At 62.5% G+C, this 23,910-nt stretch overlaps 7 protein-coding genes across 9 annotated transcripts in view; 4 read left to right on the top strand and 3 right to left on the bottom strand.

Moving 5' to 3' along the window:
• The window catches only part of CHLRE_04g225750v5 (uncharacterized protein), a 9,215-nt gene extending 8,726 nt beyond the window's left edge, over positions 1–489 (top strand). For both annotated transcript variants that reach the window (XM_043061992.1, XM_043061991.1), the window contains one exon: positions 1–489. This exon is cut by the window's left edge and continues 766 nt beyond it. The gene's annotated coding sequence lies outside the window, so the exon portion shown is untranslated.
• Positions 490–762: 273 nt separating this feature from the next.
• CHLRE_04g225700v5 (uncharacterized protein) lies at positions 763–5,104 on the bottom strand. Its single transcript, XM_001692162.3, has 7 exons — positions 5,004–5,104; positions 4,705–4,827; positions 4,143–4,247; positions 3,598–3,714; positions 3,170–3,262; positions 2,586–2,715; positions 763–1,637 (listed from the first exon to the last, which is right to left on the bottom strand). The coding sequence occupies exons 1-7, from the start codon at positions 5,070–5,072 to the stop codon at positions 1,483–1,485; spliced, it is 792 nt and encodes a 263-aa protein (XP_001692214.2). The 5' UTR covers positions 5,073–5,104; the 3' UTR covers positions 763–1,482.
• Positions 5,105–5,205: 101 nt separating this feature from the next.
• CHLRE_04g225650v5 (uncharacterized protein) lies at positions 5,206–6,938 on the top strand. Its single transcript, XM_001692269.2, has 3 exons — positions 5,206–5,490; positions 5,990–6,070; positions 6,324–6,938. Exons 1-3 carry the CDS (start codon positions 5,284–5,286, stop codon positions 6,441–6,443), a joined length of 408 nt encoding a protein of 135 aa, XP_001692321.1. The 5' UTR covers positions 5,206–5,283; the 3' UTR covers positions 6,444–6,938.
• Positions 6,939–7,109: 171 nt separating this feature from the next.
• Positions 7,110–9,096, top strand: CHLRE_04g225600v5 (uncharacterized protein). Its single transcript, XM_001692268.2, has one exon. It carries the CDS (start codon positions 7,211–7,213, stop codon positions 7,973–7,975), a length of 765 nt encoding a protein of 254 aa, XP_001692320.1. The 5' UTR covers positions 7,110–7,210; the 3' UTR covers positions 7,976–9,096.
• Positions 9,097–9,749: 653 nt separating this feature from the next.
• On the bottom strand, positions 9,750–13,104 carry CHLRE_04g225500v5 (uncharacterized protein). 2 transcript variants are annotated; one of them, XM_043061990.1, is made up of 4 exons: positions 12,169–13,104; positions 11,259–11,839; positions 10,890–11,024; positions 9,750–10,567 (listed from the first exon to the last, which is right to left on the bottom strand). In XM_043061990.1, exons 1-2 carry the CDS (start codon positions 12,967–12,969, stop codon positions 11,834–11,836), a joined length of 807 nt encoding a protein of 268 aa, XP_042925342.1. In that variant the 5' UTR covers positions 12,970–13,104; the 3' UTR covers positions 9,750–10,567; positions 10,890–11,024; positions 11,259–11,833. The 2 variants fall into 2 exon arrangements, with proteins under 2 accessions (XP_042925342.1, XP_042925341.1); XM_043061989.1 differs by having other exon boundaries at positions 10,890–10,981.
• A 130-nt stretch (positions 13,105–13,234) lies between these two features.
• Positions 13,235–14,959, top strand: CHLRE_04g225450v5 (uncharacterized protein). Its single transcript, XM_043061988.1, has 3 exons — positions 13,235–13,554; positions 13,793–13,891; positions 13,966–14,959. Exons 2-3 carry the CDS (start codon positions 13,798–13,800, stop codon positions 14,262–14,264), a joined length of 393 nt encoding a protein of 130 aa, XP_042925340.1. The 5' UTR covers positions 13,235–13,554; positions 13,793–13,797; the 3' UTR covers positions 14,265–14,959.
• Positions 14,960–19,036: 4,077 nt separating this feature from the next.
• On the bottom strand, positions 19,037–23,894 carry CHLRE_04g225400v5 (uncharacterized protein). The gene is made up of 9 exons (XM_001692160.2): positions 23,638–23,894; positions 23,264–23,423; positions 22,960–23,002; positions 22,429–22,558; positions 21,313–21,495; positions 21,028–21,150; positions 20,669–20,740; positions 20,200–20,277; positions 19,037–19,953 (listed from the first exon to the last, which is right to left on the bottom strand). The coding sequence occupies exons 1-9, from the start codon at positions 23,746–23,748 to the stop codon at positions 19,897–19,899; spliced, it is 957 nt and encodes a 318-aa protein (XP_001692212.2). The 5' UTR covers positions 23,749–23,894; the 3' UTR covers positions 19,037–19,896.
• Positions 23,895–23,910: the final 16 nt, after the last annotated feature.

Below are 23,910 nucleotides of genomic sequence, written 5' to 3'. Positions count from 1 at the left end.
GCGCCGCAGCCGTGCCGTTTGCCGCGGCGTTGGCAGCTCGTGGTCTCGATGTGCGCGCCCGCTCCCTTGCGCAGCAGGGTCGGGATGAATGGTGGAAGGCAATACAAAAGAAGTTGGGAGAATGGATGGACAGATGCGCGTAAACCGTACGTGTGCATGTACGCACATGCAGGCGGTGTGGAGGGCATCTCCAGCAGCTGGGTGTGCTGCTCGGGCTCGTACTGGTGTCCTCGTTGCGTTTGCGTGGCTGTATGGTGGAGGTGCGCAAACGCTGTAGTAACCCCGCAGGCTAAGGGCAGGGGATGGTCGCCGCGGGTTGTGGTACTGAACTGTTGATAAGGCATCATGCAAGCCTCTCGGGTGAAGGGCCTAGCCATGACGGCCCAGGGTGTGTGATGGGACAGGGTTCAGGCAGGTTGGCGAGGTCCCATAGGGTGCAGCTGACGCCCGTATGACGGCCCAGGGTGGGGGTTGTAAATACCAGCCCAAACTAAACCAAAACCAACGTAAACGAGCGGAGTGCAGGCAGGGCCTTAGTTGCAAGCGATAATACTTATAGGATGTGGGCCGAGGAGGACTGGGGAGCTAGCTGCGCACCGAACAGCAGGCGGTGGCCAGGGTGGCGGTGGCTCCAGATGTACCTTCATGTGTACAGCATGGCGCGACCCGCACAAACAGAAGATCTCCCCCCTGCCCCTCCTGGACAGGACCGGCACAGGACGAGCCCCATGAGGCCCATGCCGGGTGTGCGGCGGGCTGAGGCGTTGAGGACGTCAGATACTGCATAACTGCATGCCAAATACATTGTAGACAAGACACACCATGAGTCCGTCCCAGTGCTTGCTCTGAGGTCGGGTATTGCTGCACGTTTGTCCGCCAGGTCACTAAACCCACCACACGTCCGCACTCACATGAGAACCCCATGCTGACTGCTCTGCCGGTTTTACTGGATGTGCACTTAGATAATGTTAAGGCACGTTGCGTTGTCCATGTTGTTCCAGTGCCTCATCCAAGCACCGCTCACCAAGCCTCCGCTTGCAGGGTCTTCCCAGTACACACGCGACCCTGACAAGAAAGTGGTTCTACCCAATCCTAATAAACGCTAAGCAAGGTCCGCTAACCAGACACCGGCCGAGTCTCACCCTGCGCGCCGGCGCCGCAACTTGGGCGGCGCCGCGCTCTCCTCCTCCACATGGCCTTGCCTGCCACCTCCGCTACGCACATGCACGCCGCAACTGCTGGGCCCAGGGCCGCTGCTGCCGCCGGCGCCGCCGCCACCGCCAGGCCCTGCGACGGCACCACCGCCGCCATTCGGACCTGCTGCCTAAATTCCCCCTATTCACCTAGCCGCCATTCTCACCGACCCTCTTTTCAAGACCATTGGACAGCCATCACCGCGACGCCTCTTCCCGTTCTATCACCACGAACCCGCAGCCAGTGACACGCCACCACTCCCCCTCACACCCCGCAGCGCCGCCACACTCATCGCCCGCCCGTCAGCAGGAACACCAGGGCAGGGTCCATGGGGCCCTCGGGGACGCCGCCGCCCGCGCCGCCGCCCGGCCCCGCCGCCACCCCCGGCTGCTGCCGCCCGCGCTGCACCGTGCTGGCATGCGCCGCCACCTGCCGTCCGCCGCCTGCGGCAGAGAGAGGCAAACATCAGAAGCATGACAGGTGGAGCTATAACACCCAGAGTAGGGCGTGAAGGGGGAAGGTGCATTTGTTCAGGTGGGTGCCACGACAAAGGCAACCGAGCTGTAGGGTACGCGTTACAAAACACGATGGGGCGTTGAGTGCGGATGGGACACGTAACAGTGTGCTGCCTGCTACACCGGCAAGAAGTGCGATGGGGCATGGCCAAGGAAGCAACTGGCTAATACAGTTGGGTCCCGAGAAAGGGGCAAGAGGTGTTGCAAAGGCTGCATCGTAGGCGTGTAGGCCCATGAGCAGTTGCCCCTAGAAGTGGAAGGGATATAAAGCGTGCTGACACGGTCGAGGCTTTCCTAAAGTGTGAGTCCCAAACCAAACTGTTCGTTCCCCTTTCGCGCAAATGAGCCATCGCATTACAATCAGTGCTACCGGCAATTACAAGGCGGTCATGAAGGTCGATCGGATCAAATCGACCTTCATGCCCGCCTTGTAGTTGCTAGCAGCACTGATAGTAATACGATGGCCCATTTGCACAAAAGCAGGCCAAACGACGCATGCTTGCGGCGGGTGTAAGGCGGGCGCGAAGAGCATGCCGAGTGGAGTACACGCAAGCAGAGGGCAGGGCAGAGGCAGGCCGCGCACGTGGGCCCGTGTGTGGACCGAGAGGGGCCTTCGCGGAACCCCCTTGCGAGCCCCTCCTTGCGAGCCCCTCCTTGCGAGCCCCTCCTAGCGAGCCCCCTCCTTTGCGAGCCCCCTCCCTCGCGAACCCCCTCCCCCTACAAGGCACAGGCGCAGCTGCAGCCCCAAGCAGCGCCCCACAGCCAACACAGCCGCCACCTTGCCTCCGCCACGTTGCCTCCACCACCTCGCCCGCCCCGCCAACAACACCCTCGCCAAAACCGCAACCACCGCCTAACCGCCTAACCACCTCGCACCTGAGCTGGCGGGCGGGCCGCTGGCCGCCGCCGACAGCGCCGCCGCCGCCGCCGCCTGCGTGCGCGCCTTGGCCTGTAGCACGGCCAGCGTGGCGTCGCTCACCTCGCGCTGCCGCTTGCGCAGCGGACCCTTCAGCCGGAGGAGGGGTTCAGTTCAGGCGGGTTGGGGTGGGAGGTGAGGGGGAGGTCTGGAGTTTGGGTTAGGTTCCGGGCATAAGTAGTGAGGAGGAGGCAATGGTACATGGGGTGGGGTGGGTTGATTAAGGATGTCCGATGAAGCGGGTGTGCGCGCGAGCAGCAGCGGCAGCTACGGCACATGGGGCGGAGGGCAGCGGTTGGCCCTGAGGTCGTCAAAGACGCCCATGACCCCATGACCTGAACTTAACAGGCGACCACGAGTCGGCACAACACAACGGCACAAACACTACGCCCATCAAGCTCAAGCCCCGCCCCCACCTACCCACCCACCCGCTCCACCCACCGCATCCTTCTTTCCCGTATTCTACATGAACAGCTAACCCCCCCCTCCCCCCCTTGGGCCCGCGCACAGAACCCCCCCCAGCCCCCCCCCCCCAAAAACACACCTGCTCGAACAGCGGCCCCTCGCTGCCCGCCCCCGCGGTGCCGGTCAGCGCCGCGATCAGGCCGTTGTGCGCCTCCACCGCACTGTTCAGGATCTGGGCGCCAGGAAAGGAAAACGGCGGAGGAAACACGCATGACTGTGTATGCGACCTGTGTGGGTGTATGTGCGTATGTGTGTGCGCGAGTGTTTTGACGTGCAGGGAAAAACATTCATGACTATTTAGGGGGGGTGGCCGGGCAACACATGTTCGTTTAAGACGCGTGGTCGGCTGTCCGGGGGCATGCGCGGCACGGCATCCACAGGCGCGCGAAAACACAAAACATTCCCGCGTGGTTAAGCACCGTGGACACAGCTTGGTTTTGGCGTGTCAGTCCACGCCCCCGACCACCCGCGGCCCCGGCAAACCGCAGCGCCGACCTCGAACCGCACCTCGAAGCGCCGCATGGACGGCATCTCTCCGGGCGGACCCAGCCCCAGCGCGGCATCGACGGCCGCTGCCGCCTCCACCGCCGCCGCCTCGCCCTCCGGCGTAAGAGCGCTGGACAGCTGCGGGCCGTGGTGGAGAGCAGGGTGGAGGGCAGGGCGGAGGGCAGGGTGCGGCGATGAGGAGTGTGAGGTTGAGCGGTGTGCAGCAAGGCAGGGTTAGGCACACGGCGAGGCGGCCAGGCCACTCGCCCAGCCAGCGGCGGCGCGGCTGTGCGGGTTTGACCCGCCAGGCAAGAGGCCGTGCGAATTGTGCGCCTTTGTTCGCGCAAACGATGGGTACGCCGCATGCCCCTGTTTGGTGTAAGGAGATGCCACGCGTCTGCACACACGCAGACACACGCACGCACACACACACACACAACACGGTCTTCGTTTTGTTGTTTTTATTTAACACACACACACACACACACACACACACACACAAAAAAAAACACGCGCGTACGCACACCCACAAACACACACGCACCCACCCACCCACCCACACGCACCTGCACGGTCACAGCCTCTGCGAACCCCGGGTCGGGCACCAGGCGCGGCAGCAGTGCGTAGCCGTCCAGCGTGCCGGGGCGCAGCGCCTCACGCAGGGAGGCCAGCTGTGAGCAGCGGGAGAGGGAGAGATGAGACATCAGGCCTACATTCTATGAGAGAGGCTGGTAAGAAAGCACCCGTGAGCGCTGGGAGCGGGAGAGCGTCATGGACAGAAACGCGCGGGCGTCACGTGTGTGTTGTCGCAGGGTGAGTTGTGGTTAGTGTAGCGGTCCGGCGATGTGGCAGCGCGACGGTGTGGTTTGATGTTCGAGGGGGCAGGCAGACGGGAGGGTCACGCCCAGCCACGCCTGGTGCTGCTGCTGCGCCGTCACTGCACTGCCACGGCTGCCAGCTAGGATGGATGCCCGCGCCTGCGCCAGCCAAAGCTCCTAGACCTCGCGGATGGGCTTGGCTACGCCCGCATGCCGTGTCAAACCGTGAACCCCCCCCCCGCTTGGCTTCCTGCGCGGCGCCGCGCCGCGCCGCTCTGTCATGCCCCCCAACACCGATCCGATGACGGACCTGCTTGTTGATGACGCTGTACTTGTTTATGATGTCGTCCCATTTGAGCAGGCCCGAATTGAATCGGAGCGCGTAGATGACCTGGTCGATGGTTTTCTGCAGGTCCTCTGCGCGCTTCCGAACCTGCTTTGCAAAGAATGTGTGAAATCGCATCATGGTGAGAACTAACACGGCTGCGGAGGCCATTCTGAGGCTCGAGCCCTGCCAGAACGCATGCCTGACACTCCAGACCCCATTTCTGTGTTCTCAGTGCTTGATTCAAGCATTATACTTATGCATCTTTGAACAAACTGCCTCACCGCAAGCAGGTTGCCTTGCGTGGGCGCGCTGCCCATCAGGGCGACGCGCGGGTCTGTATTGGCTGCCATATTATTGCTGAGTCTGGAAATGGAGCGCCGCTGTGTACTGTGCCTGCGGGTTTAAGGGCGTGGAATGATGGAATGAAGTCGCAGCTGCGCGTCTTACGCGGCTTTTGCCCAAATCCTCAATACAATTAGTTAACATACAAAAGCTTGCGTAGACAAAACCCCGCTGGACCTCTATCGCATCCCACCGAGACAAACTAATACTCTGCCTGCGATGGCCAAGCGCGTGCTCATTGCCCTTGCGGCATTCGTGATGCTGAACGCTGCTACCGCGACTATCGTCGGAGGCAGCAGCAAGGCGGCCGTTTCGGACCCGGACGTGGTGCATGCTGCCAACTTTGTGGTCTCCTCGGCCAACACCAACGCCTGCTCGGGCCTGTGCGCGGGCCTGCAGAAGGAGGGCGAGCTCAAGCTGGTCAAGGTGGGCGCGCGGGGTGCCGGTAGGGAGTGCGTGAGTCGCAAAGACGCAGCAAACTCGGGTTTTGTAGCGCGAGCGCTGAGCTCACCGACCACCGGAGAGACCTCCAGCGCGGGCGGCAAGGTGAAATTGTCTTTGCTGTGACACATCCAGCTGCGCTGCGGATGCGGCCGGTACTCTAGCTGAAGCCAGACTTCCCAGCCCGCGCCTTTTCGGCTCGCCCCTTCCAGCCCCGCAAGGCAGCACCCACTCTACGCCCGCACCCCCGGCCGCCGAGCTCTGAGCCCGCAGTGGGGACTGCGCACTTGGGCTCCCACCGCTACTCGATACATGGGCCCCGGTGCCCAGGCTCAGGCTCGACTCGTCGGCTCGTCGAATACCCGGATTTATCCTTGCCTGTCACGCGTTTTTGCCCGGCATCGTGTCTTGTACCGTTATACTGCTGGCCGCACACGAACACGCCCGCCTCCCCGCCCGCCTCCCCGCCCGCCTGCCCCCACAGGTCCTGTCCGCCAGCACGCAGGTGGTGGCGGGCGTCAACGTGCACCTGGAGCTGCTCATGGCCGATGACACCGGCAAGCAGGTGTGGTCAAGCGGGGTCGGGCTGGGTTTTGGTCTGCGAGGGCGGGAGGGACGAGAGAGGACGGGATGATGCAACGTGGGATTTAACGCCACGTCGCCCCCTCCCCGAATCGACACACCGGTGTGGGCTGGCCTCTGGTTTGGGGCCTCGGTCTACTGGTTTGGGACAGAAAGCCGAACCGCAAGTACAAGATGCCCGTACTCGCATCCTCATCAATTCCGACCCCAAAACCTCATCCCCTAAAACGCCGCAGACCGTGGTGACCAGCACTGTGTGGAGCCGGCCCTGGCTGGCGTCCAAGAACGACGCCGCCCAGCCCGCCACCCAGATCACCGCCCTCACCTTCAAGCCCCTGGACGGAACCCTGGAGTAGAGAGCAGAGCCACAGGCAGCTCGAGGCCCTGGGAGAGAGGGACAGCGAGCAGGCAGGCGGCATGGGCTGAAGCGGCGGGCACCAGGGGCGGTGGCTAAGCTGCCAGGGTCGGTACTGTGGGCTGCTGGCTGCAGGCCGGTGCTTCGCCGGCGCCGCACAGGCTGATGGCATGAGGTGTTAGGACAAGCCGCTCGTGGCACAGGCCAAAGTGGCCATGTTATTTTAGTCCCCGCAAGCCCATTCATAGGTTGCAGCCAGTGATGCAACATGTATTATAACGCTGGACGTGTTAGCATAATGTAATAAATAGGAAGCGGTATGCGGCTTCCATTTCAGGCTTGAGGGATGTGGGCACGTTGATGTAAGGAGCCATTTGATGGACGTGAGTGTCCCTGAGCGTCATTTGCTGCCGCAATGCACTTGTGTAGACCTACGTGGACTGCGGAGTGTGGCCTTCAGATGCCAAGTACATAATTGATGTAACTAATAACACAGCAACAGGCTGCCATCCCGCACTCCCTCAGCGGGGAGAGCGCGAAGTTCTCAACAGGGGTCAGCACGCCGTCGTGTCCGAGGGTGGCTCCATGCCGTGCTTCCTCGCCGGCCCCCGTCCCATCGCCGTGGTCCAAGGAATTACGCATATAGGTTGTTATCCCACAGCACATACCCACATCTAGCTCAAACACGCCTTTCTTAGGCCGTTAGGGCTAACCCGACACCCGGGCTGTGACTGGTGACAGCCCATTTGCTCCGCTGTGAAGCCTGAAATGGCATCGCTACGGTCAGTAACGTTATCATGCTCTAGTTCCGCGCGTCCGGCGACGGCGACTCCGATCGCTTGCAGCGCGAGCACCAGCGGACGTGCAGCAACCTGGCCGGCACGCCAGTGTGCTCGGCGCGGAAGATGCAGCATAATAGCAGCAGCATCGGGCGACAAGCACTCGGTCGCGGCGTCGCTCGTCGCGGTACTGAAAGACGAAATCAAGTATGAGCGCGAAAGCTACCGCAAGGAGGAGCTAATTCTCAGTGGACCGCCTGGAGAGTTCGAGCTGTCGGACGAGCCGGGCACGAGCGCGTTCTTGCTTGCGAAGAAGTTCGGCAAGGAGGAGATTATCGTCCGCGTGAACATCGACGCACAGCCGGACTACGATGAGGACGAGGACGAAATGGACGAGTATGAGGACGAGGAGGCGCAGAGCCGACCCGTCGATTTTGTCGTGAACATCGCCAAACCCAGCTGGGGCGACGACCAGGTGGTCGTGTTCGAGTGCGAGAGCGACGGCGAGTACCTTACCATCCACAGCGTATCAATTGAGAGCATGGACGGTGATGAGGAGTTCAGCGCGCCGGCTTACAAGGGGCCAGCCTTCCAGGACCTGGATGACACGCTGCAGCAGGCTTTCGTTGACTACCTTGAAGAGCGCGGGGTCAACGCGTACCTCGGGGAGTACATCCGGGTGTACCTAGAGGACAAGGCGCGGCTAGAGTACCAGGCATGGCTGGGACGGATGCGGGACTTCATCGGGAAGTAGAGAGGTAAAGGCTGGAAGGGGCTGTGTGCGGGGTTTTGTGGCACGACACGCGTGCCAGGCGCGGCAGGCAGCGCCGGGCTGGATCCGCGCGGAAGGGGCAGGTGCGCATTGGGACCCAACAATGAACTGGATGGGTTGATTTTGAGGCTGCAAGCTGTTTACTGGGTGAGCGCTGCAGGCTGTTCTCTCCTGAGTCGCGCATGTGGAGGAAGGCTGCGGGAGGCTTTCCCGTTGCGCACGCACACACAATGCTGGCATGCTGTACGAATGCACGCACCGCCTCGCATGCGTATGCAGTGCAAGTATGTATGAGTTGAACGGTTTTGGGCCAGGACGCAAGGTATGGGGCCGCAGGTGTGGGAGGGGCATGCCTGAGGACTCTGTTGACAGCCTCAGCATTTCGGGGCTGCTTTAGGCTGCTTTAGGATGAAGCGCGGTTGGCGTATGTCCTTGCACCCCGTCATCATCGTGCTGGGGTTCTAAGGTGCGGGCTCGTGCTTGATTGCTGACGGTCCACTGTGCTAGCTGTCTAGCTGTTTGCGCGTCGCTGCAATCGCGCCTTCATTTCGTAAGAGGCAGGTGAGAAGCAGGTGTTAGCATGAGAGCGTGTGGGGCTCGCGGTGAGCAAGACTGCGACATGTTGATCTGGCGTCTTTACGCCTGCGCTGCACATATTGGGTGCCATCAGCAGGGTATACAGCACTGAGCATGAATGGCAGGACGTTGGCAGGTCTGCCGTAGTCACGTGGCGCTGTCGCGCGGGACTCGGGGAGGCGGGGCTGTCCAGTGTGCAGTGCTGTCGTGTACGGCCCACCAACCCCCTCAGCCGTACAGGAGTTCGTTGTGGGAGTCGGCAGCTGCGCGAGTGTGAGCAGGTAGTTGTACGGCGGCCTGGCTCGGAAGCTACCTGACTGCAGCGACGCACACGGACAGTTGGTGCTAGTCGGCAGGCACGCGAGTGGGAGCTGGCAGTTGAGCGCGCACGCGTGTGGGAAGCTGCGGCAGAGTACGGTGGAACACTGCGGAGGCTGGCGGTTGGCACGGCGCGTGAGTGGGAGTGCATAGTCGTAAGCGCGCCGTTAGGGAAGCTGCTTGTGTGAGCTGTGTAAACTCAGAGAGGGGCATGGGTACGACCCGGTTTCCATACGCTGCCTACATGGTTTCACACGGTTGACAGCTGGGCTCCAGCGCGGGTGGGACTCACTGGAGTGCACGACAGGCGCTGGGGGGCACGCGCGGGCGGGGCGCAGGGGCGGCTCACAGGAAACTCAGGGTATCTAAGAGCAAAACTCAGGAAAAACTCCGGCGGAACTCGACCAACACTGGAGTGAAACCGAGAAGTGGCCATTCTTGCAGGCCCCGCTCCAACCTTGCTAGCGTGTAATTAGCTGTAAACGTCATCGTATTTTTTGGGACAGGGTAAGCCGCTCCGCGCTCCTTTAGTTTCACCTTGCGCAGCGCGCAGTAAGGGTTGGGGCTCAGGTCCTCCGGCAACTGCTTCGCAGGCAGCCAGAGCTAGAAAGCGGCTTCCTGCTGCTTTTACGGTGGTCTGGCATGTCTGACACAGGCTGTTTCAGAGCCGCTCAGCCTCTGGAGGGGTCTGCACAGGCCTCTGAAGGGCTGTGAGGGCGCTGAAGGGCTCTGCAGAGCTCTGCAGGGCTCTGAGGGCTCTGAAGGCGTGGAGTTTGCGGGCCAGTACCAGTACCAGTGGGGCAACCCCACTATCCAGTTGCAAAGGCCGTGGCAACCCACGCCATGCTGAAAGCCAGTCGATGTGGGTATTACTACGGAGTTAACAAAGTCAGACGTTGAGTGTTTGGCAGGCACACCGCGTCTCACGACGTCTCGACTACCTTGCTCCGCGCACTCGCATTTTAGCGCATGTCCTTCACAGCCCAACGGTCGTACACCTAACATGGAGCACAACCCAGCCCAAGCCCAGCCGTCCACAGACCACCAGCACCTACTGGCATTCACCACTAGCCAACGTACCCCGCAGCGCTTTAGCACCTCTAAGAGCCGCGAGCGGAAGGCACGGATGCCGCGTGCCTGTGGCAAGCTGGGCCAGTCGCTGGGCTACTCCAATCAGGTTATATGGCTGAGCACGGCTCAGTCTGAGTCCGACACGCAAACGGCCTGCACGCCAAAGGAGAACATGGGCTGCGCACTGGCACTGCGCCACACCAAGGACCTCAAGATGCGTGTGGTTGGGTGGACGTGTATGCCGTAGTGTTGAGTTGTGCAGGGCTGTGCGGGTCCATCTGTGCAGCGTGCAATTACCGACTCCTACGGAACCCAACTTCTACCCCCTTCCCCCTCCCGGCACTTCCGCCCGCAGCACCGCCGCCGCCAGCGCCCGTAGGCAGCCCTTCAGCCCGCCCAGCGCCACCGCCACCGCGCCTATGGCCGCGTTGTCCTTCGTGATAACGGCCTTGAGCGGCCCGTCGGCAACGGCTGCAGCACAGGTTGCAGCACCGCCGAAAACACAGCGCCGCCGGCTCCGTTGCCGCCGCCGCTGCCCAGCAGCGCGCCGCCCTGGATCATGCATTCACACTCCAGGAGCGTGCATTGCATGCCGTGCTTGACGCTGGCCTGGAGGGAGGCAGGGAGGGAAGGGAGAGGCAGGCGGGTTGCCAAGGAGCATGCGGCATCAGGGTGCAGGGTCAGGTGGCGGTGACGGAAACTCGTCATGCAGCAGCTATGGATCCGCATACGGCCTTAGGGGGTTTTGCTTTTGCGCAAAGGAAGGCACCAGGACAGCAATGGAGGCCGACTTCATAGCCTGACGTCACACTGCCCGGATACCGCCCACCCAATCACCCACCCACCCACGGACGGGTTAGGTCCCCAGCCACCCAACCCTGGGCGCCCTCCCGCCGCCCGCCTGTCCGGGTCAGCGCCCCCGCTCACTCACCTGGTTACACTCGCACTCGCAGTCCTCCTCGCGGCAAAGGCTTGCGCTTGCCGCCGTCGCCGGGCGCGTCCGGTGATCTTGCGAGTGCAGGCCTGAGGGGGCGCGACGTGGCGTGGCAGCAAGCAGGGACCAGTACTGTAGGCAGGAGACGCAGGACAGGTGGGCGGCAGCAATGTCAGTGCTGGCAGGGTCACGTGTGATGTGGTGGTATGTCGTGACCATGGCTGTGCCAACAAGGGCGGCACCGCAACACAAAGCCCAAGTCCGATCCCAGATGCCCAGCAGCTGCTGCTGCACCGTGCCCGCACCTCCCCGCACATACCCAATGGGCAATGGCCACACGTAAGCACGAAACACACGCGAGCACACCTGAGGGTCCTCTCGCCGCTGCGACGTGACACGGTCTACGCCGCCGCCATCCCTGCCAGTTGAGCCACCGCCGCCACCAGGCGGCCGCCCAGCGCCGCACGCGGTCTCTGGTGCACTCGGGCGGGTGGGGTCCTGGCAGGCGGCGCGCGCGCAGCAGTGGCAGCAGCTGCGGCTGGAGCGCTGGCACGCCGCGAGAGGACAGCAGCTGCTGCTACTGCTGTTGCTGCTGCGACGGGTGCGTGCTGCGACTTGTGAGTGCTGCGACGGGAGCGTTCTGTGCAGCCCCCTGCTGTTCTCGTGGCTTTGCACCAAACAACGCGCCACGGCCGCGGCTGCCGAGGCTGCTGATGCCGGGGCCACGTGGACGCCGCCACTGCCGTCAAGGCTGCCGCTGCCGCTCAGCGGTCCGCCACTAACCCATGCATGCCGCTGTCGACGCCGCAGCTGTCTTCAGCCACGACGGCCAAATCATGCGCATGCAGTGTATGTACCAACAGGATGAAGACTCATGCAGATGCTGCAAATGATGCAGATGCTGCTGCAACTGCGCCGAGCTCAACGCTGCGCGCTGGCGTTTATCGCTGCACACAGCAGAAAGATCAAGAACCACGAACGAATGCGTCAAAGGCTTCCCCATTCAGGTGTGATGCAGGTTGTGACAGCAAGCGACGTTGGCCTAAGCAAGACTCCTGCCGACGTGATGCCCCGTACGAACTGCGGGGCAAGCAATCTCCGACCACCCCACCCACCCGCCAAGCAACCTACACTGCCGACCCTGTTATTGGCAAGTAAGCCGCCCCATCCGCCAGCCTAAGACCAGCACTCTTCATATCTATCTCCCTTGCAAGCCATCAGGCCCCGGCCCCGACTAGTTGCCAGGTCGCTGCTGCCACCCCTCCCCTGCACCCACCTCCGGGCTGTTGACGAACGCCCACAGCGTGTTCCAGGCCAGTTGCTCCCGGACCGCATCCGCGAGGGCTGCGTCCGCATGCGCCTGCGGCGGCTGGTGCGCGGCCAGGTTGCCGGCGTGGAAGAGTGTACCTCGCCCCTTGTGCAGCAGCTGGATGGCGGGGGCGTCCAGGTGGTGCTGCTCGAAGTACTGCGGGTGCCTCGCCTGCAGCGCTGCCAGCCACACCGAATACTGCATGTCCGGCGGCCTGCTATCCTCGCCAGAGTCAAAGCGCTGCTCCAGCTTCTGGTGCACGAGGTCCGCTACGTATCGGAGCAGCACCAAGCCGTGGGCGGCGCTCTGCGACGCCAACATATCAACACGGCCCCTCAGCTCGCGGTGTTCGGCCTGCAGCTCGCGGTTTGTGGCCTGCAGCTCGCGGTTTGTGGCCTGCTGCGCGCTGTTCGCGGCCTGCAGCTCGCGGTTTGTGGCCTGCTGCGCGGCCTGCAGCTCGCTGGTCGCGGCCTGCAGCTCCCTGTTCGCGGCCTGCAGCTCGCGGATTTGTCTGTCTTGGCTATCCATCCGCCCCTCCAGCTGCGTGAGCACGTCGAGCACCGCTCTGGACGAGCGCAGAGAGGCGACGACCGTCGCATTCTGCTCCTTCGCTCGCAGCTTGCACGCAGCCAAAGGCTGGCGGCTGCTGCTGCTAATGCTGCTGCTTGCACTGCTGCTAGGGGTCTCCACCCCCTCGAGATGCTGACTGACCCGGGTCTTAAAGAGCTTGGCAGTTGACTTGCTATCCATTTGCTTGTCGCTGCCCATGGTGACCGTCAAGTTCTCAAGGCCGTCGAGGCTGCGGACAAAGACCGCACGGACGTGGTGATGTCCACAGTCAGTTCAAGGCAAGTATAGGAGATTTAGGCACAAGCAACGTTGCGGGGATGTCATATGAACAACATAGGCAAGCGTAGAGAGCACTACTGCGCATAATAAAAACTGAGGCGACGTCTCATTCCAAAAACGGATGCGACCGTCTTAGTACTAAAAAGTAATGATGTTTGTGTATTATGCTATTTCCCTGAGTAGAATTAAAGGCCTCTTGCCATGTCGCAAGTTCTGTTCGCAGTGAATGATATGGCAGTGCTCGACGCAGACGCAGACCCTGCCGCACACGCACATACATATGCACATATACTATGCGTCCGGCCTGCCGCCCTTCTGATCGGGCGGGCTGCAATACTGGTGCGATGCTGGACCAGTTAACGTACGTGGGTGGATGCGTGATGGGACAGTGTTCAAGGCAGGTTGGTGAAGTCCCGCAGGGTGCAGCTAATGCCCAGACCCCAGAAGATGTCAAACAGTTTGCGCGGCTGGTCGAACGCCGGAGTTACTGGACCAGGACCGTGGGTGCGTGTGGGTGCGGGTAGGTGGGTGGGTGGATGGTACGGTAGTTTCTTCCAGAAACCAATCAATCACCGCAACCCAAAACCCAGAACCGGGTGGGTGGGTGGTGGGTGAATGTGGAGGGCAAGGGGGAGGTGAATGGGCGAGAGGGCGAAAGGGGAGAGCAGCAAGCTAGCTCGGCGTTTGCTGTTGGCGAATCACCCCGCCGCTCTGCCCACCTCCCTCCCTCCCGACCTGCAAGCGCACATGATCAAGAACCCTCGCGCCAAGGCCTCCCGCGCCGCCGCCAACCTGACCGCGGAGCGGCACTGGGCCATGACGGGGAAACCCTCGCGCCCGTGTTCTCTGGTCCAGGCTGGAGCAACCCCGTAACTATGTCTCAGGCTGTCGTGCTCTTATCCCTTTTGCTGGCAGCAGCGCAACAGGCCACAAGCCAGCAGCTCCACGCTCACGAGGCCAAGCTGCTCGTGCTGGAGGTCAAGGTGGAGGAGGGCACGAAGATCTTGCTGGGCGCCGACTTCAAGGTCCTGCAGAACGACTTCAAGGTCCTGCAGAACACTCTGGACACCAAGCTGGTGATGTTTTCGGCGGAGCTCAAGGACATGAAGAAGTTCTTGAAGGAGGACCCGGCCTGCAAGTGTGGCACCAAGGCCGCCAGGTGCAGGCATGGCATGTGCGGTGCGTGCTGCGAGTGGGAGCACCGGCGCAAGTAGTGCGCAACCATGTGTGTGAACTGCTGTCGTTTTGACTTTTGAGGGCGAGGCACATTTGCTGACTCGGATGCGACATTGCTCTGCTGACGGCGGCCGTTTAGGCCGTTGTTTTCAGGGCGCTCGGATGCGACCTGGCTGCCGTGCAAGCGAGCGGAGTACCGGGGAAGCCACTCGGGCCTGGTTGCCCTCGCGCCCATGCACCCACTGCATGGTGCACTGTGCCATTCCTCACGCGTTGCCGGTGCTGGATTGGGAACTTGCCGGTGCTCACTTGTGTGCTGGCGCAGCCCTTGTTCTCCTTCGGCCTGCAGGCCATTTGCGTGTCGGACTCACACTGAGCCGTGCTCAGCCATATAACCTGATTGGAGTAGCCCAGCGACTGGCCCAGCTTGCCACAGGCACGCGGCATCCGTGCCTTCCGCTCGCGGCTCTTGGAGGTGCTAAAGCGCTGCGGGGTACGTTGGCTAATGGTGAATGCCAGTAAGTGCTGGCGGTCTGTGGACGGCTGGGCTTGGGCTGGGTTGTGCTCCATGTTAGGTGTACGACCGTTGGGCTGTGGTTCAGTGTCAAGGACATGCGCTGAAATGCGAGTGCGCGGAGCAAGGTAGTCGAGACTCGAGACGTCGTGAGACGCGGTGCTGCCGGCCTGCCAGTTCAACGTCTGGACCTTGTTAACTCCGTAATACCCACCTCGACTGGCTTTCAGCATGGCGTGGGTTGCCACGGCCTTTGCAACTGGATAGTGGGGTTGCCCCACTGGTACTGGTACTGGCCCGCCAATCTCCAGCCCTTCAGAGCAGTGCAGAGCCCTCAGAGCCCTTCAGAGGCCTGTGCAGACCCCTCCAGAGGCTGAGCGGCTCTGAAACAGCCTGTGTCAGATATGCCAGACCACCCTAAAAGCAGCAGGAAGCCGCTTTCTAGCTCTGGCTGCCTGCGAAGCAGTTGCAGGAGGACCTGAGCCCCAACCCTTACTGCACAACAGCGCAAGGTGATAAATTAAAGGAGCGCGGAGCGGCTTACCCTGTCCCAAAAAATACGATGACGTTTACAGCTAATTACACGCTAGCAAGGTTGGAGCGGGGCCTGCAAGAATGGCCATTTCTCGGTTTCACTCCAGTTTTGGTCGAGTTCCGCCGGAGTTTTCCTGAGTTTTGCTCTAGATACCCTGAGTTTCCTGTGAGCCGCCCCTGCGCCCCGCCCGCGCGTGCCCCCCAGCGCCTGTCGTGCACTCCAGTGAGTCCCACCCGCGCTGGAGCTCAGCTGTCAACCGTGTGTAACCGTGTAGGCCAGTGTAGGCAGCGTATGGAAACCGGGTCGTACCCATGCCCCTGTCGGTCACAAAGGCGTGCCGACCCCCCAGAGATGACAGGACACTTTTTTCGCCTAACTTTATCGCCGCGTGTCAATAGCTGTCGGGGCAGATCGCGTGCCGTAGAGGGGGCTCTTCGATCCCAGCAGTGCCCAGCGCCGCCGTATGGGGACGTCGGTAGCTGTTTTACTCACGGGAGGGGCTTCGCTGTTTGGTCTAGGCGGGTTGGATAACAGGAGCAGGGGCTCGTACAGAGCCGGATGGGTGGCGTGCGTGCAGGCGCACAGCCGTGGCAAAGGCTGTCTCACTCAACCTTGCCGCCCAGGGTAATCAGAGATTAGAGAGATAAGGTCGGGCGGGTTGCCCAAGTAGAGTCACCGCCGCCGGCGGTAGCTGGGGTTACCCTTCGCGTGCGGGGCACGCGGCGGGTGGTAGAGACAGGAAGGGAGAAGAGAGGGGAGACAGGAAAGCAAGCAGGTCCCGCAAGCCGGCACGGCGTGTCGGGGACTTGGTCACACGCAGGTCAGGTAGACCAGGTGCAGGGATAAGCAAAACTTCTTCAGATCAGAGGTGTCGCAGTCGACCTGCAATCTGGGGCAGGGGAGGCGAACACCCCAAGGGAAGGGGGGGGAGAGCCCCCGACGACCCAACCCGCAGACAAGGCGTGCGTGCCCGGTCCAATGCCGTCCGCCCCACTGCCTAGGCCCAGGCCCTGTACTATCTCACGCTATCTGACGCCCGTCTCTGTCTCCCTCACTCCCTGCTACTGCCACTAACCGAACGGGCTCAGGCCCAACTACCGAACCGGACCCTGCTCTGGCTCGCTCCCAGCTCGCCCTGCTATCAGCTGCTGTACCTAATCGCTGCCAGACACTACACGTATGCAACCCGGCGCAGAGGCTCTTCACTGGCGTACGCTATGCGGGTTGGGGTACTCTTGACCCTAGTGTGGGCAGGGGCCTTGGCTCTCACTGACGGGCTGCGGGTAACGGCTCAGGACTTACGGGGATAGGTCGGGGGCAACAGGCACAGCGGTGTGGGGTAGGGGAGAGGGGAGAGTCTGGGGCTCGGATGAACCGGAGTAGGTGAGAGATAGTAAGGGGAGGGGGAAGGGGGCTTCGAACGGGTACTTGGTCGTGCCGGGAGGCACCCTGTGGGGGAGGGGAAAGGCTAGCCTAGACTTGCGCGAGCGGGCGACTTCGCGCCGGGCGCAAGGGGCCGCGATACAAGGGATCGTTCTTTGTCCAACTTGTATTACAATACTAGAGACTCGTAATTAAAGAGTCTTGTTGAGAGTGACTCCTATGATTGCTCAGGAGTGACCGCGCCGTAGTGGCGGAGTCACTGACACAGCACAGCTCGCTCGCTTATATCTTGCCCTCGGCCCCTGCATTGGCCGGATGGGACCCGTACAGGTCGTACGGGCCTAGGCCCCAAACCGCAAGTGCTACGCAACTGCACCGAGGGGCCTACGTGCTACCAACTTCACTAAAGGCCCATCGGGCCCCATACGCGCACACCGCGCCAGCGTCCGCGTCGCTGCGCGCAACTAATACCCTTTCAGCTCCCAAACACAGCCGCGCTTCACCAGCGGCGTTCTCTTGCGCATCCGCAACGTTCTCAGCCGTCTAGGCCCAGCGCTAGGCCTACCGCCTAGCGCTCGCTATTCGGCCGCGGGACCCTTGTCAACATAATACTATTATCTACTAAAAGCCGGCCGCACCAAGCCTGCGCGTCGCTTGCGCTTCTCGTGGCCTTGTGCCTGTCCCGACAGCTTGAGGCAGACAGCCCTCGTCTGGCACTGTAGACTTGCTCAACTAATACTCTATTATATCTCAAACACTTCTTTAGCAAGCTTAGGCTTAGAGAGGCGGTCTTGCTTGCTCCGCCATTCTGCTCGATCCAAAGTCGATCCGCTTCCTCGGCGCCCTCGCTATCTCTGGTTCCCCGCCGCGTTCTGCCGCTCCGCCCAGTCGGCACCGCGGCTTATGTGCTTACTGCTTACGTGGCTATGCGGTGCGTGCCAAACACGTCTGTGCAAAATCTGTCCTGTCAACGTGCGGTGGCGCCCCGTGCAAAGCACCCACACCCCTCTCTGAGTTTACACAGCGCACACAAGCAGCTTCCCTAATGGCGCGCTTACGACTATGCACTCCCACTCACGCGCCGTGCGAACCGCCAGCCTCCGCAGTGTTCCACCGTACTCTGCCGCAGCTTCCCACACGCGTGCGCGCTCAACTGCCAGCTCCCACTCGCGTGCCTGCCGACTAGCACCAACTGCTCGTGTGCGTCGCTGCAGTCAGGTAGCTTCCGAGCCAGGCCGCCGTACAACTACCTGCTCACACTCACGCAGCTGCCGACTCCCACAACGAACTCCTGTACGGCTGAGGGGGTTGATGGGCCGTACACGAGTTAGTTGGGGGTGAGTCGGAGCTGTCCTAGAACCTACATTATACTATGTTTTTGCAGACTGGCGGCGGCGGCGGCAGCGGCAGCGGCAGCGGCAGCGGCAGCGGCAGCGGCAGCGGCAGCGGCAGCGGCAGCGGCAGCGGCAGCGGCAGCGGCAGCGGCAGCGGCAGCGGCAGCGGCAGCGGCAGCGGCAGCGGCAGCGGCAGCGGCAGCGGCAGCGGCAGCGGCGCATGCGCGCATCTTGGTAGCGGAGGGGGCGGGAAAGGCCACGTGGAGGAGGAGAGCGCAGCGCCGCCCAAGAAGCGGCGCAATCGCGCAGGCTGAGGAGCTGGCTGGTGTCTAGGTAGCGGTCCGCGGTGGGGCTGGCAGGGCATGCGTAGCGGCATGACAAGTAGTGCGGCTGTTGACAATTGTGCTGCGTCTGGCTGCGGTTGGCTCTGCTGTGGCATCGCGACTGCTAGATAGGCACCTGGTTTGGGTATGTGCCTGTGGAAACCGACCCCGGCTATCTCCGGGCGATGAGGGTAGCCGGGCGATGAGGTTGTTCGGCCTCAGACTGTGGAGGGGCTCAGCCCAGGGGTCGTATCTTGTTTTTGGGGTAATGTCTAGCTCCAGACAAAAACGGCCGGGTGGCCGCCGTCTTTTGTCTGGGCACCTGGCGGTTTGGGGGCTTCTCCATAGGAATTCGGACAAAACCCGTCCCAAACCCCGGCCAACAAAGTCTCACCCCAGACATTAGCCCCCGGGAGGAATGTCTAGGAAACGGCCAAAATGGCCAATTAATGTCTGGAGACATTAAGATAGGAGCCCTGGCTCAGCCCCTTGTCCCGTGACCGGGGAACACTCGTCAACAGAACACGGCGTGTCGTCTGCGTGCCTGTTGCCATGTGTGCTGACCTGCTGGAAGGGCGTGGAAGACCTGCGCGTTGGGTATCAGCACAGGATTGACGTCTGGCGTAGGTACTGGCGAAGGCAGCAATGGGCTAACTGCGACTCGCTGACCTGGCATGCCTCTGCATGTCTGTAATACTACTCTGTGAGTCTGCCGTCCTGTTCATCGGACATATTCACATGGCCATGAAGAAGCTCGAAGTTTTGGGTCCGTTGAGTCCCGAGATCGTGCCGTGCCGTGCCTCAGCCAGTCTATCGCGTCAGCGAAACAGCGAATCTGGCAGCGTCTATTCCTCCCTCCTCCAGCAGCTCACGCACTGCAGCAGCACTGCAGCAGCACCGACGTCCCCCCCGCAGAGGTTGCTTTGACGCCGCCATGTCAGCCTGTCAGGTCGAGTCTTATCAACCGCACAACTGCCTTTCTTGCCTCTCTCAATCATACTTTCTCTCCCACGCAGCAATCCAACACAACACGCTCAAGTCAATGCGCTCTCCCGTCCGTTCTCTCAACAAGCCCAGACTTGAATCTACGGTATTGTGGGTTGCACCCGTCACACACGGCCACAGCGACCAGTTGCGCTGCCTGGCGGCCTCCTTCAGTCCTTGTGCCGACCTCTGGGGCTGTCAACAGGTCAGCCACAGATGGAGCACCATGGCTGCAGCCCCGCTTGTACAGCGCACCAACACAAGCATGACCCTGTCAACCTTCCCAACCTCACGTCCTAACCTCCCCTGGTCCCTTCACTTCTGGCTGTCACACGTGTCACATGCCGCAGCAAGACCCTACAAGCTGCGGTCCGTGTGCGCGGCACGCCAGCTCCAAAACTCCCACCCCCTACCAGCCCCCACGCCACCGACAGCTCCACTCCCCTGCGCACAATGCTGCCCCGTACGCCAGCCTGGTCCCGGTCATCAACCCGTTCCTTATGTGCTAACCTCGCATGTGATGGCTCGGCGTCTTCGGGTGCTGGGACTGTCCCCTCTGTAACATCCGTATTCTTATGTGGTAACCTGGCAGCCCCCCTACTGGTCCCGCTCCTTGGCCATCGCAATCTCCGCCTTTGCGCGGTTGAAGATGGTCTGCGGGAACGAGTAGCAGCAGATTTTTGGGCAGGTGGGGGTTACATTAATGATTAATTAAGAAGTGAAGTCGGGGGACGCGATCAGGGACGGACTGGACATCAGGACGGGCTGATGGCGCCAGCCAAGATGCGTGTCATGCGTGTGGCTATGTGTGAAGAAGCGACACAATGCCGTAAACACGTGCGCATTGCCATTTGTTGTGCTCCTTGTAAAACACGCATGCGCACGCACGCATGCACGCACCTGGAAGATGGTGTACAGCTTGATGACGGGCCCGGTCACGAACTGCGGCTTCAGCATCAGGCCCAACGCCATGATCGCCTGCAATGTAAGTGAGAGCGGGCGGGAGGAACACAGAAGTGCGATTCGACTTCTTGCACTTTACTGTGTATAGAGCGTGAATGGAATGCAATACTAATGAGAGGGGGCGAGAGGTGAACACGGCGGTACAATATGTATGGTCGAGGGGAAACGGGCGGTACAATATACATGGTCGAGGGGAAACGCGCGGGTGCTCACAGGCGCTCCAGCCAAAACCAGCCCAACTCACACATGGCCCCGCCCCAACCGCCCCACCCAGACCCCCAATCCCAAGCCCCCGTCGCAATCGGGCTGGCTGCAGGTCCTGGGTCTCGGACCGCCCGCACTCGCCATGCTCATGAAATGATCATTACGTCCCCCACAGCGCTTTTCCCTGCCCGCCCGCCCGCACCTTCACAGGCAGCTCCAGTCCGGGCAGGTTGAAGATGAGCCAGAACGCCGCCGTGTGTGCCAGCAGCACCAGCTGCAGGTTGTGGTGTGGTGGTGGCGATGTGGTGTTGGGGCAGTTGGATACACTACCAAACAAGGAGTGTGGATGTGGATCACAGGAGTGCGCATGGCGAGTCGAAAAGCCCATTCCCAACTGTCCATGCATGCCACTTCTCCGCCCACTTTCCCTCTTCTCCCGTCCTTCCTCCCGGCCCCCCGCCCCTCAGGGCCCTGCCCCAGCCCCCCCTCGACTCCCCCACTCCCCGCAGCCCCCAGCGCCGCACCCCCCACCCGCAGCCCCCAGCTCCCGCCCCTGCCCACCATGTTCAATATGACGGGCCGGTCGCGCGCATAGCTTGTGAGGAAGTCCTTGAAGTTCAGGAATCCGTCCTCGTTGGTGTCCGCGTCCTCAAGCTTCTCATTCACAAACTCCCGCTCAATGCCCTGCGCAGGATCACGTGGCATTTCGCACGTCAGGAAGGGGCACCCACGGGGCACACGCGGCCTGCCCTCCTCTCCCTCCCCTTCGGTTCAGTTTGGACTGGGGTCGACAATCCCCCTGCCCTTCCCTCTCTTTTCTAGCTGTGCCCGATCCTCCTCCCCCACCTGTGCCCTCCGCAGGTCCTCCAGCTTCACGTAGCCATCCAGGTTGAAGTCCAGCAGTCGGAACACGGCGAGCGCGGACGACAGCTCTGCGGTGGACAGCGAGGCGCCCCAGGCCAGCTTGCCCAGCTCCTGCTCCGGGAACACGAAGCGCGGGAACTCACGGCTGGTGGTGGCCACCTTGACCTGTGTGAGGGCGGGTGGGGGATGACATTCATGAGTAGCTAAGGGAAGACGGTAGGCAGTCTTGGGGGAGCGGAGTGGGTGGATCGTGGAGGGGTGAGGAGAGGGTAGCCTGCAGTCCGGGGCACCATACAAGTGTGGATTGCCGGCGTCCAGTGGGAACAGCGGTTGGCCATACCACTGCGTTTCCCGTTCAGTCCCTGTCCCTGGCGCCCCATCGCCCCGTCCCCGTCCCCATCCTTATCCCTGGCGCCCCGTCCCCATCCTTATCCCTGGGGCCCCGTCCCCGTCCCCGCCCCCGTCCCCGTCCCCGTCCCCGTCCCCGTCCCCGTTCCCGTCCCTGGCGCCCCGTCCCCATCACTGTCCCTGGCACCCCGCCGCCCCGTCCCCGTCCCTGGTGCCCATTCCCCGTCCCTGTCCCTGGCGCCCCGTCCCCGTCCCCGTCCCTGGCGCCCACTCCCTGTCCCTGTCCCTGGTGCCCACTCCCCGTCCCCGTCCCTGGTGCCCACTCCCCGTCCCCGTCCCCGTCCCTGTCCCTGGCGCCCCGCCGCCCCGCCTCCAGCCGTTGGGCCAGACACGCCTGGGCGCGCCGCCCCATGCGTTCGACAGCTCGGCCTGCCGCCGGCCTGTCGCGCCAGTCGCCACGCCGGCGGCTTGCGCCACAGCAAGCGCCGCTCTCCACCCCACATTTGATATTAGCTTGGGCTGATGCTCACACTCCCTGCCTATCCACCCCTCCCATGCGCTGTGGCCCCGGCTCCAACAGCTGCATGTCCGGTGCCCCCGCCCCCACCGCTCGGCGTCAGACGCCCCATCAGGGCATCGGCAGGCGCAAGGCCCTGTGCTACCCGCCCGCCCCGGCCACTCTCGCCCCACAAGCCACCAGCTGCCCGGCCTGCCCCCAACACCCGTTATTCTTGTGCTTCCGTAACCCACCTGGTCTCGCACGAGGTCAATAAACGCCTCCATGTCCAGACTGCCGCCCGGCACCGCCGCCGCCGCCGCCCGCGCCCGCTCAAACGCAGGCTTCATCGCCTCAGCCGCCGCGGTGCCGAACCGCTCCGCGCTGCAGCACCCAGGAAGGCAGCACCAGCACCAGCGTCAGCACCAGCACCGGTGTGAGTAGCAGAAGCAGCTGATCAGCCCTAGCACCAGCAGCCCAAGAGGAGCAGGGGTCTCCCTGGGGCCCCACCAGCAGACTCTGCGTCATCCCTCCGGCAGACTCTGCGTCAGCCCCTTACGGCAGGCCGACAGCCTCTCAGCCCAGTTCCCTAGCCCTTCGCAACCCCGTACGGTATCCCCTTCAGCACCCGGGTTGCAGTACACGGGCGCCACAGGCTGCTGCTGCTGGCCAATGCCCATTGCTTGCTGCAACTGATGGCCTGGCTACAGTAGTGCTGCTGCCAGTGCTGCTGCTACTGCTGCTGCTTATGCCAATGCCAATGCCGACGCGGAACCCGCCCTCACCTGTACGCCTCGTATGCAGTCAGCTGCTCCGGAGCCAGCCGACCTGCGGGGAGCAGTGGGGCGTTCAGGGCGGCGTCAGGGCCACGTGGGTGTGGGCATTGCGCATGCGTCCTCAGGGCCCCAGCTCCTGGCGCAGCGCGGCGTTGGTGGCAACGCGGCATATGGCTGGCTTGGCCCAGGTGCTGTGCTGTTAGCCGCCTGCTCCCACTGCCACGCCACACCCTGGTCCTGCTTTGCATTGACACTGTCACAGCGGCCTGCTGCTTGGGGTCTCCGTCTCTCTCAGCCTCTCACAGTCTCTCACCCGTTTTCTCGGTGTCAAAGTGCTGGAACACCAGGATGGCCTGGAAGCGCAGGCGGTCCACGGGGCGAGTGTTCTGCAGGATGGCCAGGCCGCCCAGAGAGCTGGAGCTGCTGCCGCCAGGTAGCGGCGCCGCGGCCGCGGCCGAGGCGTTGACCAAAACCTTGCGAGCGTAGTACGGGGAGTAGCGGGTGAGTCAGGGGCGGGTGGGGGAAAGCGGAGAGAAGTGGAGCTGTCGGGAGCGAGCGCGGAAGAGGAGGGGACGGACGGCACGGACGGTCATAGGTACTGCGTGCGGCGCTCGCGGCGTCACGACGCCGTGCAGTGCGCTGCACGGAGGCGGTGACACTGCCAAACGCAATTAGGTAGGCACGCACCTGAGTCGCGCGGATGATACGGCGAGGGTGGGCACAGAAGCGGACTCGGGTCGTCGCCGCTCGATGATCCCGGCCGCCGAGCGCCACGCGACGGCTTTGAAGCAGCATCATGTTTACGCTATTGTAGCGTGAGCAACAAGGGGAAGGTGCCGAACGTGCGAGGACTTGGTGCTGATGGTGGTAGATGCTTTTACGCAGGAGGTCAATTGAGGAGGCAAGTTGCTCCTTAGCAAAGGCCGTGAATGCAGGGGTATAATATTAACAAACTGTTGC

Source organism: Chlamydomonas reinhardtii, chromosome 4 (genome assembly GCF_000002595.2).
Source record: "Chlamydomonas reinhardtii strain CC-503 cw92 mt+ chromosome 4, whole genome shotgun sequence".
NCBI classification, from domain to species: domain Eukaryota; kingdom Viridiplantae; phylum Chlorophyta; class Chlorophyceae; order Chlamydomonadales; family Chlamydomonadaceae; genus Chlamydomonas; species Chlamydomonas reinhardtii.
This window is presented reverse-complemented; position numbering and strand designations above follow the sequence as displayed.

Bases quoted from the DNA above. Each gene is read 5' to 3' on its own strand.
- CHLRE_04g225500v5 (XM_043061990.1), bottom strand. From the start codon at position 12,969: ATGGGCAGCGACAAGCAAATGGATAGCAAGTCAACTGCCAAGCTCTTT.
- CHLRE_04g225400v5 (XM_001692160.2), bottom strand. From the start codon at position 23,748: ATGATGCTGCTTCAAAGCCGTCGCGTGGCGCTCGGCGGCCGGGATCAT. The intron at 23,424-23,637 runs GTGCGTGCCTAC...TACGCTCGCAAG, and splicing joins GTATCATCCGCGCGACTCAG to GTTTTGGTCAACGCCTCGGC. The intron at 21,151-21,312 runs GTGGGGGAGGAG...GATCCTGCGCAG, and splicing joins AGGACCTGCGGAGGGCACAG to GGCATTGAGCGGGAGTTTGT.
- CHLRE_04g225700v5 (XM_001692162.3), bottom strand. From the start codon at position 5,072: ATGGCAGCCAATACAGACCCGCGCGTCGCCCTGATGGGCAGCGCGCCC. The intron at 4,828-5,003 runs GTGAGGCAGTTT...TTTGCAAAGCAG, and splicing joins CGCAAGGCAACCTGCTTGCG to GTTCGGAAGCGCGCAGAGGA. The intron at 2,716-3,169 runs GTGTGTTTTTGG...CTCCGGCTGAAG, and splicing joins AGGGGCCGCTGTTCGAGCAG to GGTCCGCTGCGCAAGCGGCA.
- CHLRE_04g225450v5 (XM_043061988.1), top strand. From the start codon at position 13,798: ATGATCAAGAACCCTCGCGCCAAGGCCTCCCGCGCCGCCGCCAACCTG. The intron at 13,892-13,965 runs GTTCTCTGGTCC...TTTTGCTGGCAG, and splicing joins GGGGAAACCCTCGCGCCCGT to CAGCGCAACAGGCCACAAGC.
- CHLRE_04g225600v5 (XM_001692268.2), top strand. From the start codon at position 7,211: ATGGCATCGCTACGGTCAGTAACGTTATCATGCTCTAGTTCCGCGCGT.
- CHLRE_04g225650v5 (XM_001692269.2), top strand. From the start codon at position 5,284: ATGGCCAAGCGCGTGCTCATTGCCCTTGCGGCATTCGTGATGCTGAAC. The intron at 5,491-5,989 runs GTGGGCGCGCGG...CTGCCCCCACAG, and splicing joins GCGAGCTCAAGCTGGTCAAG to GTCCTGTCCGCCAGCACGCA. The intron at 6,071-6,323 runs GTGTGGTCAAGC...AAAACGCCGCAG, and splicing joins CCGATGACACCGGCAAGCAG to ACCGTGGTGACCAGCACTGT.